General features: G+C 35.6%; 1 protein-coding gene and 1 non-coding gene across 3 annotated transcripts; one reads left to right on the top strand and one right to left on the bottom strand.

Annotated features, from left to right (window-relative positions):
* Window positions 1–598: 598 nt before the first annotated feature.
* On the bottom strand, window positions 599–672 carry Trnar-ucu (transfer RNA arginine (anticodon UCU)). The gene has a single exon. It is a non-coding gene; the product is annotated as a tRNA-Arg (tRNA).
* A 3354-nt stretch (window positions 673–4026) lies between these two features.
* Window positions 4027–13931, top strand: LOC143461908 (WD repeat-containing protein 20-like). Of its 2 annotated transcripts, XM_076959845.1 has the most exons (9): window positions 4027–4159; window positions 4290–5857; window positions 5961–6098; window positions 8103–8282; window positions 9208–9354; window positions 9449–9643; window positions 10008–11144; window positions 11772–11948; window positions 12241–13931. In XM_076959845.1, the coding sequence occupies exons 2-9, from the start codon at window positions 5732–5734 to the stop codon at window positions 12316–12318; spliced, it is 2178 nt and encodes a 725-aa protein (XP_076815960.1). In that variant the 5' UTR covers window positions 4027–4159; window positions 4290–5731; the 3' UTR covers window positions 12319–13931. The 2 variants fall into 2 exon arrangements, with proteins under 2 accessions (XP_076815960.1, XP_076815961.1); XM_076959846.1 differs by lacking the exon at window positions 4027–4159 and having other exon boundaries at window positions 4177–5857.
* Window positions 13932–15160: the final 1229 nt, after the last annotated feature.

The raw sequence follows: 15160 nt of genomic DNA, 5'->3' as shown, positions 1-15160 counted from the left end.
TTTGTGGAAAGGATATACAGAAAGGTTTCCTTCAATTGGTCATTTTTTGTAACGTAAAGTAAAATTCGTCTACAACTGTTTCGTATATAATGTTAGTTTACATATAAAATCTTGGTCCCGGTAAATTTGCTGTGATTTTTGTACATTTAAGTCCGTCTATAATAGGCATAGCCTACCATGTTTTTGTGATTGAAAACCGGGACGCTTCAGAACAACGAGCCTTATCAGATAAATGTGGTTCATATTTTACTAGGAATATGAAATTATTTTGGATTCATTCATTCATTCATTTTTTTTTTCGTCAAAAGTGCGGTGGGGACGAAAAATCAAGCCAGTTGTTACTAACACGCGCCAATGAACAAGAAAAAGTGACAAAACCGAAAAGGCTTAAAACGAAAAATAACGTTAATAATTGCTGGTAACAACTAGCACGGCCACTAAACCTACACTTAGTTAAAACCATAAAACATAAGTTAAAAAGATGAAAAATTAAGCAGATGAGCAGATGGTGTGTTCAAGCAACTGATTATTGTAATTTGCTTCAATGCTTCAGTTTCTTATGCTGGACTCATGAGATTGGGTCAAAAATTCCATAAAGCATCCCTGCCGGGACTCGAACCCGGAACCTCTGGATTAGAAGTCCAGCGCGCTAATCCATTGCGCCACAGAGACGACGAACGCTGATATCGGCAATGCGGACCTTACTCATAACCACTCGAGGCGAAGTTTTCAACCTATACTTAGTTAAATCCATAAAACATAAGTTGAAAAAGCGAAAATTAAGCAGAGGAGCAGGTGGTGTGTACAAGCAACTACGCTGATAATTGAAAATTGCCTCAACGCTGTAAACTACATCAGTGGATGTGAGAAGAAACCCACCGTAAAAGAAACCCTATCCCGGGCAAGAACCCGGTTTCTGGTGGCTATAGCACTAAAGAAGGGCGTTGTTGGTTAGCCCGAGTTTGTACAGCAAGAATGCTCACCAATGATAAATAATCTTTGGAAGATGATGAAGATTTCTATTGTCAGGGACAACTAAAGTAGTAAGACGCCAAGGAAAACTAAAATAATGCATTTTACTAGAAAACAAAACAATGTTTAAGCATTTGTAAATTTACATAATTCCCCAATCATACTTTTCTGTAGACAATACTTTCTTCAAGAAGTCTTTATTCGACTTTATTTTCTCATAAAAATCACAGCAGGAAAAGTCAATACTAACTACCGCATGCGCTAACAATCAACTCAGTCCTGGAGCAATTAACAGCTAGAATGACGTAACAATTACTTTCACATTTAACACAACGACACAAGAACACGCATCGAGCATTGCTCTTCAGCAAGTTGGCTGACTAAATGCCAAAGCGGGACTTTTGGTTGACTCACCGGGACGCCGGTACAAAGCCTTAAAAAGCGGGACTGCCCCGGCTGAAACGGGATGTATGGTAAGCCTATCTATAACGGCATTGGCTATGCCTTTAATTCAACTTCAAGCCATCATCTTTTCCACAAACCGTTATCATTTTTTAAAAGACTCTTTAAGTTAAGCCTTATGCCTGCGAGTTGTTTATTTTGCTACGTCATTCGCAGCAAAAGCTCGAATTCATTGTGCGTCAAACACTTCGCAGATGACTTGAAAACAAATCATAATAACAATAAATAATGATTCTGTGTCACGTAACAAGCAGTACCGTGCACTTTACGACTTAATGTAGCATATTTAACCAAAATTTCTTTCTGTAAGTATTTTCTGCTGAGTTTCGCCAATTTGGTTCTTTACACTGGCAAACCTGATTTAGCGTAATAGGATAAAACACTTTGTTGTGTGGCGACAAGCGCCACCATTTCGACATTTCCCTTTAAGTCTCGTAATTTTTAATGCCGTGTTTTTAATGCTGTGGAAAACGAGTGTTTCAACGAGAATTCCGCAAAATCCATCTTGGTAGGAGTAGTACATAGCTTGTTGGAAATCAGGTTGATACGGTTGCAGTGTATGTGACACTTCCTTTCTTAACGTTCCCATGTTATAAACTCCTGGTTGGTTCGTAAAACTATGGTAAGCTCAAAATATTGCTCCAACCGGTTTATAGAAACAAATTTCAGTGATCCATTAGTCAATTCATTTACAACTCTGGGGTCGTCATCGTTTTCGTCATCTGCTTCAGAATCTGAACTACTCTGAGCTGTAACCATTACTGTCAATGAATTAAAAAGTGTGCCAACTGACATTGTTCTTACTAGTTGTTTTAGTTGTAATTACTTAATTACATTAATTAATGCTTGATCGATTTTTCACTAATCTGACTCCATTGACAGCGCATTCATTATCCCCTGATAGTCTAGTTAAGCATCACAGTGTGATAATAAAAGGATATTATAATATAAAAAAACAAATAGAATATAGAGTTCTTATTTTCAGACGTCTGCTTTACGAAACATGACGTCAATGATAGATAACATTGCGTACCGATAACTTTCTGTTTTTTGTTTCAAGTTGTGACATAAATATCGCGCCTGCCTATCTTGCGTGAGTTATGCACAGCTGTTCTATGCATTCCTTCCACTAAGATCAACCCTATAACATGGACGTCTTTATGCTGTTGCTGTGCTAATGTTTTGTCTAAATGTAATTGTTCAAAGAAACTTCAATATAATCAGTATATACAGTTGTCATTCCTATGTAACCATTGTTGAATTCTATTTGAATAAGTTCAGTGTTAAGATAGACAACTTTATTGTCATCTTCACAAGGTAACAAGGAGTTTGGTCCTATAACATAGCAGTGGAAAACAAATCATTATAATATTGATCACTGTTAATTGAAGCTAGTCATCAGACAATAAGCCGTCAAGGTGAACAATTAAATCTGTAGGTGAAAAAAGTACACAACGACCTCATGAGATTCATATATCATCACCCACAATAAACATTTCAACAAGTACTCATTGTAGTGAAGTGGGTCAATCTCTCAAGTTCACGTGCCATTTAGCCTACCCAGTTTCCATTACAACAGTACTAGAACCAAAAAAACTGTCAATATCTTGAATGATATTTATTATTGGTTCTCAACGAAATGGTTACTGTTTCCAAAGCACAGAATAAAGCTACATTCGATAGACAGTAAATTCCAGTCTGCCATATTAGACTGACAATACCAGAACCGACGCATTAAACGCTGTAGCACGAATGACGTAATTCGGAAGTAATCAAAACCGGGTCGTGTAGGCCTATACTAAACACGACCAAAATATAGCACAGCGCTTGTTGTTAAACAGACGAAATAGAACATTAATAACATCATAGTATCATTAGATCTGCACAAGAACTCCGCAGGAACATGGGCTAATTATGACTATTAGCACAGCGTATGTGTAGGTCTATAGGTCTACGTCTATATATTGGCTCCTGGCAAATATGGCATACTGCTAGTGCGAGAATCGGATGTTAAAATATTTGAATCCTACCACTGCTTACAACCTGTAAACGGTAAAATGTGCACAATGTCATTGGAAAAAGAGAAAACAAAATACAAGTCAAAAAATTGTACAAGAGGTGATGACAAGACTGCGATCAACGGTCGTCGTCGTTTGAGCTTGATGGTTAATTGTTGATATTAAATGTTAGGCATTAAATTTGGAGCAAAAATCTACATTAACAGTCATATAATTCCCTGTTGGCATCGGACCCAACCCATAAAAATCCGTGGGTTGGGTTCAAGCCCAAGCATATGTTAAAACTCCCAGTCAGAATCTAGCAGCCAGAGAGTGGCGAAGTGAACCAGAACCCACAAAGCAATGATGATCAAATTTATTTGAAAATAGTAGATGTCAAATAGTAGTTAATGTCAAATTCAATTAAGAATTTTTACAATTCATTTAATGAAGTTAGAATTTACTTTAGTAATAAAATTTAATCAGATGATGAAATAAGGTAAATTTTTAAATATCATATTAAAAAAATGTGAATTATTTAAGGCATGAAAGAAAAAACTTTGTTGAAATAATGGTTTTTTTTTTGCAATGAGCGCACTTTTTGAGTTAGATGCAAACCTTGGACTGTTTAAAACGTCAAAATGCAAACAAGGAAAGGACAGGATTGTATGATTTAGGAGATGATGTCATTATTGACATAGTTTTACAAGATTTATGGAGAAACGTAGGTAAGGCACTGAATAGGCTAGGCTAAAGACAATTTTGCAAACACATCTATCACGTTACTGACGTATTTCACGTTGACGTGTTATAAGAATGTTGTTTGTTTTCTCATAATAATTTTCCTCCTGTCCTCAGAGTGAGGAAGGTCTTCTACTCGCCACATTGACGCAGTGTGCTGAATGCTGGTGCTTCTACGACGAAAACACGGCGATAATTCAAAACTGGGGTTCTGAAGCTTTTTTATTCTATGTGCACTTTGTTTACGAAAAACGGCTTTAAGGGCTTAAAAGAAAAATTGTAAGATGTGAAGATCAAGGCCTAAGTCTATTGGTTATAGGCTAAGCTAGTCTGCTATTACGGGCTTGGCATTGAAGTATTGAACTGACATTGCAAGTACACGATAAGCTTATACACAAACAGTGCACGGCACGGCAGCATGGGTTGGTTTACCAGGCTATATATACTTACATGTTAAATGGCATGCAGTTGTGGAATTGGGATTAGCGGCTGTGCAACGCTGAACCTATTTTGTCAATTACCGATGTATCTTGTATAGTCAACACTTGTTTGCACCACACTGTAGATCGATAGACTAAAGTTTTGCTATTGAATTGGCCATAGCCTGGAAAATAGGACAACTTTCAACTAAAAATTGTGTAAGCGAAGACACAAGACTTGGCATGCATGATGGTATGCATCCTGCCAATTTTTTTTGTTAATTTGTTATGAATTAGCATAAAAGCAGAAAGATAAAAAGGGTTGGCATGCTATGCACGTTGATAAATCTCATTGGTGCAGATGCCACATTTTTAACTGTGGATTTTGCCTGCTTTAGGAATGCAATTATATTTGTATAGGGCCTATTATGGAAGTTGTTATACCGCTAATGCACCAGATTTCTCCTACGCAGAAAATTGGCCTTTGCACCTATATTATAGAGCAGAGTTGTTGTTGTGCTGCATATATTGTAATATAAGCATCATAATGGTGTGGCAAAAAGTTTTGGTGTTGTTGTTTGGATTATTGCGGCATGAATGCACCATTTTAACTTCCTTTATCTTACCATATGATTCTACACAATATATGTATTAATTAATTAATTATTAATTTATCAATTAATTTTAAAGAATGATAAAATAAAATAAAAGTATTGATTTAAAGAATGCCTTGATAACTTTAGAAACTCAACCTTTGATGGGCACTGGGCTTTGGTACAGTCAGTGTATGACTTAGTATTTTAATTAAATTTGTCATGAAGGTCAAATGTCAACTTTCAAATTTTGCTAGATTAAAACTTATTCAGATGCAGACAGTAAATAAGGCTGGTTTTACGGTCATATTCACAGATGTTCCGTATTTACTTTGGGTGACTTTCAAAGACTTCATTGTAAATCAGCGTATATTTTACCCTTATTACTATCTGGTTAAACCAGATAACAGGGTTTCTTAACAAATATTTGTAAAATTCCTTCACTGTTATGTAGAATTTATACATGCATATAGCTATTTAAGTGTTGAGAGTATTGCAAAAATGCTCAAGTAATGTTCTTTAACATTGCATTGTGTTCTTGTTTATCATGGCAATGGATGGTGGAATTAAAGACGAAAGTATAAAAGTGCAGTTCACTACAAGAGAGGGAACATACAGACAAATGCCCGTTTCCGAGTATTTTTATCCTAAACGAATACCCTATGCGCCTCAAGTAAGTCTTCAGCAAAAGCTATTGGCTTTTGAAATAAATGTGACAATGAAATCAATGCTGTATGACATTTGTTTCTGCAAATATCTTAAGTTGTCTTTCCCAGGTTCCTGCTTCAAGTTTAACCCCGGTCAAAACCTCATTTGTTAAAGTTAGTGACGGTCTCACCGATGAAGATTGCATTTGCTTCACCGTTGGCAGAGAACTTTTTTACTTTTTTTACAAGTCATTTAAACAAGAACCGGTAGGTAATTTGGTTTATAACTCAGTCATAGACGTATTTATATTTGCTTTGGGAAGCCGCGCTTTTTTCTGATAGAACGCTTTTCCTTGCTACTTAATCCCAAACATATCAGCCCTATCAACTTAAAAGTCTACAAAATTCTGACCTACTGCAAATTAATATACCGTAGGTTTATTATGGGGGTTATTATCAAAAAGGTTTTTTGTTATTCGAGATTTTTGGGTGTTGCATTTTATTTTATGATGTGTTGTAAGATATGTATAAATTCGTGATGTTTTTAGCTGGTTATTACAACTTTGGAATAATGTAAAGTGTGGCAATGTTGGTTATGAAAAGTGCTGTAGAGTGTAGACCCATATACAGTATATTACAGATTGTATAATACATATAGCATATATATACGGTATAACACTAATTCACAGATTACATGTATATAATTATGTAATACTTTTGGTGTTCAACTTGTAATTGGCTCATTGTTGTGGTTGACTTGCAGTTGAGCGATTCACATATGAAAGCCGCTAAGTAGAGTTGTGTGCTGACTTGATAAGTTTCAAGTTAATTTCTTGAGCATAGTATGGTATATACGTAATATATACATGTATATGATATATACTCGCTGACTCGGTGTGTAACATATTCTGGATTAGTGAATTTTAGCATATCCATTTTTAAATTGCCATGTAGGAGTCTGGCAACAGTGTTTCCACCTTAAAAAGTAAAATACATGAGAAGAAATCCGTTCCCTGTAGTTTTACGACAGATAGAGGGAGCTCCAGTTTTTGGAAGTTGCAAGTCTGACTTAAAATATTATATGTTTTGATTTTCATTATCCCAAATCTTTTGCATGTTCTACGCTGGCTCCTAGACTTTCATAAAAGTTGAAATATTTTTTCCAATCATGCTAAAGCTTTCCACCATTTCAATCAAACAAGTACGGTACGGTTCCAAAGAAACCTTTGATACAATATACAGTATGTATATGCAATTGTTAGGTGCATAAAACTTGTTAGAGAAAAAACTTGTGGTCTCAGTAGCCGAGTGCTGAGCTTGCAATAATGCGGGCTGTGTTTTGGAGTTCCATGCTCAGTGGCTCCATACCATAGTAATGCCCCTGGGCAAAGCATTAACAACGCTTGCTCCTTTTCAGTGGTTCTGATACACAGTTTCAAGTTGAGAACGTGTAAAACAGTTATACCTTGAGCGATGAGTGATCACTGAGTTAAAGTCATGCAAAGACTACCCTCAGTCTGAGAACATAGTGTATGATACCAATCTTCCTTACATATGGTTTGAAGCCTTTTCGGATTAGTCACTTTTTCTTATTCATAAGCGCATGCTAATTACAACTGGCTTGATTTTTTTCGTTTCCACCGTGGTTTTAATGAAAAATAAAATGATTGGTTAATTGATTGATGAAGTTACTGGTTTGATTTTGTAGTAAAATATTATGTGTTAGCCCACTGCATACACCTGACCAAGCCGTTGAAGTTTACCACATTTAGGCGATCTTCCGCAAAACGTTTTAAGATACAAACGGCGGAACCTAATTCTTTATAAGCAACTTTCAAGGTTGCAGTAGGTTAGCTCAGTAACTCAACGAGTTACTATGCATAAAAATAATCATAAAATCCTTCAAAATATAAGTTGTATGTCTGTGTAATTTCTTTCTGCATATCAGCTGTAACAGTAAGCCTGTAACAGTAAGCTTGTAACAGCCTGTAATAAATATTGTATAGCTTAATAGTATGTTCTGCAGTTGTTATTTGACTTGATTGTCAACCCAAGAGCTATTGATTTGCTTGGTATGATTTGCACTGGCCTTTGTTGCAATTTCATTTGAAGATAAGATAGTGTGATAATACTTGCAAGCTGCAGTATATTTTACATTTTTTGAATAAGCGTTACACTTATCAAGATTACATTTTTTGTTACTTCCTGCTTTCGGTAAAAATTTGGTTTAAAACCTTAGATTAGTAGATTACAAAGTATTTTCTGATGCAGGCCCAACCGGTGGAATATCTTGACAAGAGGACATACAAAGGTGTCGCCCCGACATGTCATGACATCAACCAGTTTTCTGCATCAGCGGATAGTGTCCGAGTAGCAGTTGGCTTCATTGCCGGCCAGGTTCAAATTATTGATGTCAGGACAAAAGAGAGTCTTCAGATCATGAATGAAGATGTAAGTTATACACCTGTGCTGTGGAAATCTTGATATTTTAATTTATACAAATACTACTAAGAGTAAGATATTACTTTATGACTCTTTTTACCTTGTAATACTATCAAAATTAACAATACATAGTTTTATTAAATATACATTTCATGTGCTGTAATTCTACATGCATGTTTATCAAAAAGACACTGCAGTAAACTTAAACAATCAGACTGATGATTGTTAGTTAAAATTAAAAGCTTAAACTTAAAAGTTAGGTAAAACATAATTGTGACACTTTCTTACATGTTAAAGTTAATTTTATTTTCATCGGTTTATAAATTCAGTACCTTAAACCTAAGATCTAGCATATTAGTGCTGATGCCAATGTTACAGTACATAGTCATCTTCACCATGCATTACTTATATATATATATAGCAGATTAGCAGTTAACATGAAGTAACTATTATGTGAAAAGAAGTACCGGTATCAAAAGATTACAAACTGAATTGTAAGGAGGCAAAAATAAGCAGCCTTATGTAGTGTGTAACATTCACTTGTAATATATGTACTGTATGTAGAACAGGTAACTTTTGAAGTGTGTCAATGTTGTGTGGTTAACTGTGTGTTTGATGAAAACATAATTTAGGGAGTCTCTGTGTAACATACATACATTTCACATGTGCTGATTGCTAAAACATGCTGTAACATATTTTCGTGATACGATCAGAGGAAATCAAGTGAATAACATATGGTCTACTCCCAACATGGCTAACTATAAATGCCAATAATATATTTATCAAACTGATTTACATAAAAGGTGTTACACTGTACCTGTTCGAGGATTTAGAAATAAATCAAGTGTTGGTTTAAGTTCCTAATAAAATATCGAGTAATATAAAGTAAAAGTTTGAATATAAAACTTGCTAGTATAACTTTTGTTATTTGCAGAGATCAGTAGAAAAGTCTCGTGTGACGTGTGTGAAATGGTTCCCAAATAGTGAAAACATTTTATTGGCCGCCCATATCAGCGGCTTTATGTACACATATGACATCACTCAACCTTGTGCTAACTTCATGCCGCAGTATCATTCTCAGGTATGTACACTGTAATATATGATGGGTACAATGTTAAGGTTTGCATTGATTACAGTAAATCCTATTTTTGTTTTATATTATATTCTGTTTTAAGCCATACAAAAGCGGAAATGGATATTCAATCTACACATTGAAGACAAAGAACACAACAATATCTTCCCCTAATTCCAATGGATCTACCGCCACTCAACGTAACCCAGTGTACAAGTGGGTGATGTCTACTGATGGGTCTGGAGTTAACGCTTTTGAGTTTTCCCCCTGTGATAAATTTGTAGCAGTAGTAACACAGGTAAATGTTCGATAATTTTATTAATGATCGTTTGAAAGGAACCACTTACAATACTTAGCAAGTTAATTTTTAATTTGGTTGTTCAAAGTTTGACATGTTAAGTGAAGCCTACTTTTGGTATAATAACGCTGTAATTAGTGGTTACAGTTGTTTGATTTACACAGAAATGAACCTTATTGTCATTGGCATACAACTACTTCAAAGCACCCGGTGTAACTATTATGAAATATTCACTGTTTGACCATATAGACCTATGTAATAATAATGAAGTAACAGATGATGCAACTAATGTATATATTATATGACTGGTTAATAATGATATAATTAATTAACTAACACTTATGCCGTGTTGTTATGCACACAGAGTGGATACTTGCGCATAATTGACCATTCAACGTTCGACGAGTACGGGTGCATGAAAAGTTATTTTGGCGGACTTTTGACGTGTAGTTGGAGCCCTGATGGTCGTTATGTCGTAACCGGAGGCGAGGATGACCTGGTCACTGTTTGGTCATTTTGTGACAAATGTGTCATTGCTCGTGGTAGTGGCCACAGGTCATGGGTCAGTGAAGTCGCATTTGACCCTTATTGCTGCACCATCCCGTCGGATGCAGATATGAAAGCATATTACGGTATACCAAGCGTGTCCGACATTGTAGATGCGCAGAGCCCTCATCAGTTTGGACAGGACAGCGACAAAAGTAACTCCATGGATAAGGTCGCTGATGCCGCTGATGATAGGTATGAGTCCGACACTAAAACATCGCATACAGATAGTTTAAATGATGTCGGAATTCACTTGAAATTAAACGGAGACATGCCAACTTCGCTAGCAAACAGCGCTATAAGGCGTCTTAGGACTTACAGCAATGTCTCGAAGTTATCAAGGCTAAGCATTGGTGTGGAGGGGAGTGCTCCTTCTCTTTCCTACCGATTTGGATCCGTTGGCCAGGATGCTCAACTCTGCCTCTGGGAGCTGGATGAAAACGCTTTGTTCTTCCTACAGAGGAGTAAATCTGTGATGGCTCCGACATCGCAGCATTGTGATAAAGAAGAGGAACAAAATTCTTCCAAAGAACAAGCCCCATCAAACTTTAATTTTCCAGCTGGAGATGTCGATGTAAATGGTTTGTCAGGCCTGGATTATAGCGGTGACGGATCCAGCCATCATAACCAAGTGAACAATTATCACCACAGGACCTCTTTAGACTCTTCCGCAGTTTTAGTGCCGTCATCAAGGTCGAGTAGCGTGCCCCATTCTATAAACGCATCTGTCAATCAAAAAGAACGCAAGCATTCTTCAAAGTTAGATTCGTCTAATAGTTTGTCGGCAATTCGTAAATTTGCCACAATAGGTACTCATGACCGTTCCCAGAAGGAAGCTAAAGAGCACAAGCGTAACCTAAGCCTTCCTCATTTCGGGTTTAAGAGTTCTGCAAACCATACCAGCAGCAACACAACTTCAAAAATCGGCTTTTTAAGGAAACCACAACCTCCCAAGGTTTGTCCACTTTTGAAAGTAGGTTGTTTTTGTTGAATTTAATAGTTTTTATTTAAGCCGTTTATTTATCATGTACAACAACACATGCATTGTATAAGTGTCACCATATATGATGCTCTTGTAGTGCAATTTCCCAACTAACCTTTCATTTGAAAGGAACATGATACATAATATATATATGATTAAGATATGTACTACCCAGCAAGTTTTGGTAGCGTAGTGTTAGGATTACTGCTAATACAATATGGTCTGTTTGGAATTATTGCACTTCTTGTGTTGAATGTATTTCCACACACACTTAGCGTGATGTGTGCTTTCTGTAACAGTTTCTTGCCTGTGGCTGTTTACGATTTTATAATCGTGGATTCAACCTTTAGGTCTTAAAACATGTGTAAAGATAATCTGTACCTAAGTATATTTGACAATTGCTGCAATTTATGCACACATTACATTTATAATAACCATATTTTTTAATGTTTTTTGTGAACATAAATCGTATCTGCCAATATGTTCTAGCTGCCATATCTGCAATTGTTTGAGAATTAATAAACGCTTTTATGCATTTTATCAAACAAATAAGTCGAGTAGCTCAGACATTACAGGTCAAAACCTATTTATTTGTTCAAGGTTATGAAAACGTTTGGAACAAACATTTGCCCATGTTTGGATGACACACCGATGCTGGTGCCGCTTATATGTAAGAAGGTCTCTCAAGGTCGTTTGACTTGCCTCGACTTCAAAGATGACTGCGTTGTCACAACTTGCCAAGACGGTTACATTCAACTGTGGAAAAGGCCTGAAATGGTGATTTTATATATATGCCACTTCATATTAGTGATTAACTCTTTTAATTAATAAATTCCTAGTTCAATACTATTTGCTTAACCATGGGTTTTTCACTGCTAAAAGCCAGTGATATATAAATGTCTGTCCAGGGATTCATGGAATAATTTCAGACTATCTATGCTTCTCTTTGAAGCTTTCTAACAGGTTGTTGCTCGAATATTTATCAATTCCTCTTCATCACTTACTGCTTGTAGGTCACTCATAACACATCTTCAGGCGGTTATTAACAACATATTCACTTTTATTTCAGCCACATAACGTCAACAGTCCGACGGCTTCAACGTCATCTCTCAAAGAACAAATTAAACCAAGTGGTACTACTGTGTGACGACAACAGATAAAAACTGTTATAGGAATCCATGGTATCGTCTGCATGTTTAAGTAAACTTGAACAAATCGCAGAAATCAAAGCTAATCACTGTGGCTTAAGTAATTTTTGGCACCTGCAGAGAAAACATACGTTTCTGCCTTGTTTGGTTGTAGCCAAATACTATTGTAATTCTTATTAACTTTTCTGAAGTGCTGTGTACTTCTAGTTATGACAAGTCTTTCTGATATTTTAGTTGCATTCAAGTTTTGAATGCTGGACAATTGCACAGCCAATCCCAATAAAAAGAATGCTAAAACCATTTTGAAAAAGGATATCGTGTGATAGTATTGTGACTTAGGTTTGCTTTAATTATGGTTCTTTTTATTTCTGCAAAGGTGTATTAATATTGATCAATAGCGAGTCATATAATAATTTTACACTGTCATAAACATAAGCTTAATGGAGTAATTTAGCCAACATCTCCATATGTTCACTCACTGGTCTCGTGTTTGTTCATTTAGTTGGGGTACTTGCACTTTTAGTTAAACCTCTTCTTTCCTGCAGTGCCTTATTAGGGCAAGCTATATAACTGTAAGGCCAACTATATAACTATATAACTGTTCGTTAGACTAGAATTTCTAAATCTAATTTCAACCCAATAAAGTTATTGCTCGCATAACGCATTTCATGGTGTTTCGCTCATAAATTTATGGTCAATTTTGAGGCAATAAGTTTGTTTCTATTGCCTTGCAAATGTAAAAAGACACAAATGCATTAAAATTTGATTTTTATCATCATCTGCCAACAGCTGGAAGTTATATGCTTAAGATCTGAAAGTCATAGCCATATGTGTCTTGTAACTTTGCATGTTTCTACAAAGTGAAGCAATGCTGGTTGTTAATAGTTAATGGATTTTGGGTTAAGATTAATAACATCTATGGTATTGTAAAGTTTACCCTATATTTAGTACAATACATTTGATTAATGTAACCAACACTTTAACATGCCTCTTTCAGAAGTTATATCTTTTCTAAGCTTAGAAATGTCTTATATTTTGTAAAAAAATCCAGCAATTTTTTTCTCAGTTTTACCTGCGTTGAAAAACTTTTGGATGTAATGAAACATTTTGACTTGTTTCAGCGTTTGCTGAATATTGCAGAAATTTTGCATCACAGTTATTTGTTGTTGAATGTATAGTTTGAATGAACGTGTGTAGTGTATTTTTATTTTGTCATGATGTCGCTGCATCCTGATTCTTGCAAGCATTTTATGCAATTTATTGTTTTCCCACAAATTATTTCTTATGTAATTAATCATTACATTATACTACCGTCTATAATGTTTTCAATATATATTTATTGTCAGCTGGTCCACAGTACTGTGATATGGGGCTGAAAAACATGATTTTTAGTGCTGTGTGTTTGGAAGAAATCTTCTTTAAGCAAACTTATAGGTCAACATAATGCTTTTAAAATGTTGTTACATTTAGTGATACAGTTAACATTTGTGTGTTGAATTACTGAATTTTGGTTTTGTAACTTTAGAAGTACCGCATAGTTGTATCTGCCCGAATTTCTAAGAATTAATTTTATGTAACTGACAACGCTCCATTAATAATTGTCGTAAAATTATTGCTAGCAGTGTTTCACTGTAAAATTCACACGATTACCATCGTTGTCATTACCATCATTACGATTACTATTTTAAAATTCTTTGCTGGCTGTTTTCGTAATCGCATGTATATAACATGTGGCCTGTTTCACGCCAATGTTAAGGTCAACCCAGTATTTGTTGAATTTGTGCTGTAATGCTTATGCTTGGTCAGACTAATAACTGTCTACTACTCTAATACTAATAATAGCTAGCTAGTTAGCTAGTTAATCTTACTGAATCTTACCCAACACAATCTTACTGAACTGAACAAAGCCGACGCAGATTTCTAAGCTTCTACACTGCTCACATATGCTATAGTTCTGGTTCAAATCTTGTCATGTCCAGTTCACAGCAAGAAATGTTCAGATTTGCAGATTCCAGATAAGCTTTGGGGGAACAAATTCTCCTGAAACACCAGATGCCAGATATCTCGAGCTCAAATTTTGAACAGAATCCAGAGCAACTGAACATATTTATACTGAAGGTCACTGAATAGACAGAACAAAATAAATCAATAAACTCCAACAAGAAAAATCCAAAAAAAATCACCAATTCAGAGACTACTGATACTGTACAAAATACTGTACAAACGCCAAAGCGTAGAAATGCAACAACGAACAAGGCGCTAAAGCGCGCGCAGAGAGCAGCAGCAACAAAGCAGGGACAAAGGTTGACAACAAGAATATCGAAGTGAACAACAAAGGTCAAACAAATACCAAACTCAGCAACAAGCGCAAACTGTGTTTCAGCATCAAACAAAATACAATCATGGCCGTCCTGAATATTTAAAGCAGGTTGTCTTTTAAGGTTTGGAAATTAATAGATTTCCAAAATTGTTGAATACGAAGCGGAAGAATTTCTTATTTTAAACAGTTAAATTATGATAAAAGATTAAGAAAAATGAATGCCAATAAAATAGATTTCAAATTACCAGGAGAGCAGCAGCTGAATGGGAGAGATGACAAGGAAAGGTGGAACCGTAACTGACGTCACCCGATGAAATAAACCTCGAAATGTAGAAACGTAATTAAAAATACCTTGTCGCTACTGCCATCACACAGTAAAACATCATGCTGGTTTCACCTTAATAAACATCTTAACATTTTTTCTCTGTCGACTGAATCTCGTAACAAACCCTGCAACTTCAACTCTGCCTCATTTTCATCACGTTATTTTCCTCATCAGGAACTTTAATTTAATCTAAAAA

Source organism: Clavelina lepadiformis, chromosome 6, assembly GCF_947623445.1.
Source record: "Clavelina lepadiformis chromosome 6, kaClaLepa1.1, whole genome shotgun sequence".
In the NCBI taxonomy this organism is placed as follows: domain Eukaryota; kingdom Metazoa; phylum Chordata; class Ascidiacea; order Aplousobranchia; family Clavelinidae; genus Clavelina; species Clavelina lepadiformis.
This window is presented reverse-complemented; position numbering and strand designations above follow the sequence as displayed.

Bases quoted from the DNA above. Each gene is read 5' to 3' on its own strand.
- LOC143461908 (XM_076959845.1), top strand. From the start codon at position 5,732: ATGGCAATGGATGGTGGAATTAAAGACGAAAGTATAAAAGTGCAGTTC. The intron at 9,355-9,448 runs GTATGTACACTG...TTCTGTTTTAAG, and splicing joins TGCCGCAGTATCATTCTCAG to CCATACAAAAGCGGAAATGG. The intron at 11,145-11,771 runs GTTTGTCCACTT...TATTTGTTCAAG, and splicing joins GGAAACCACAACCTCCCAAG to GTTATGAAAACGTTTGGAAC.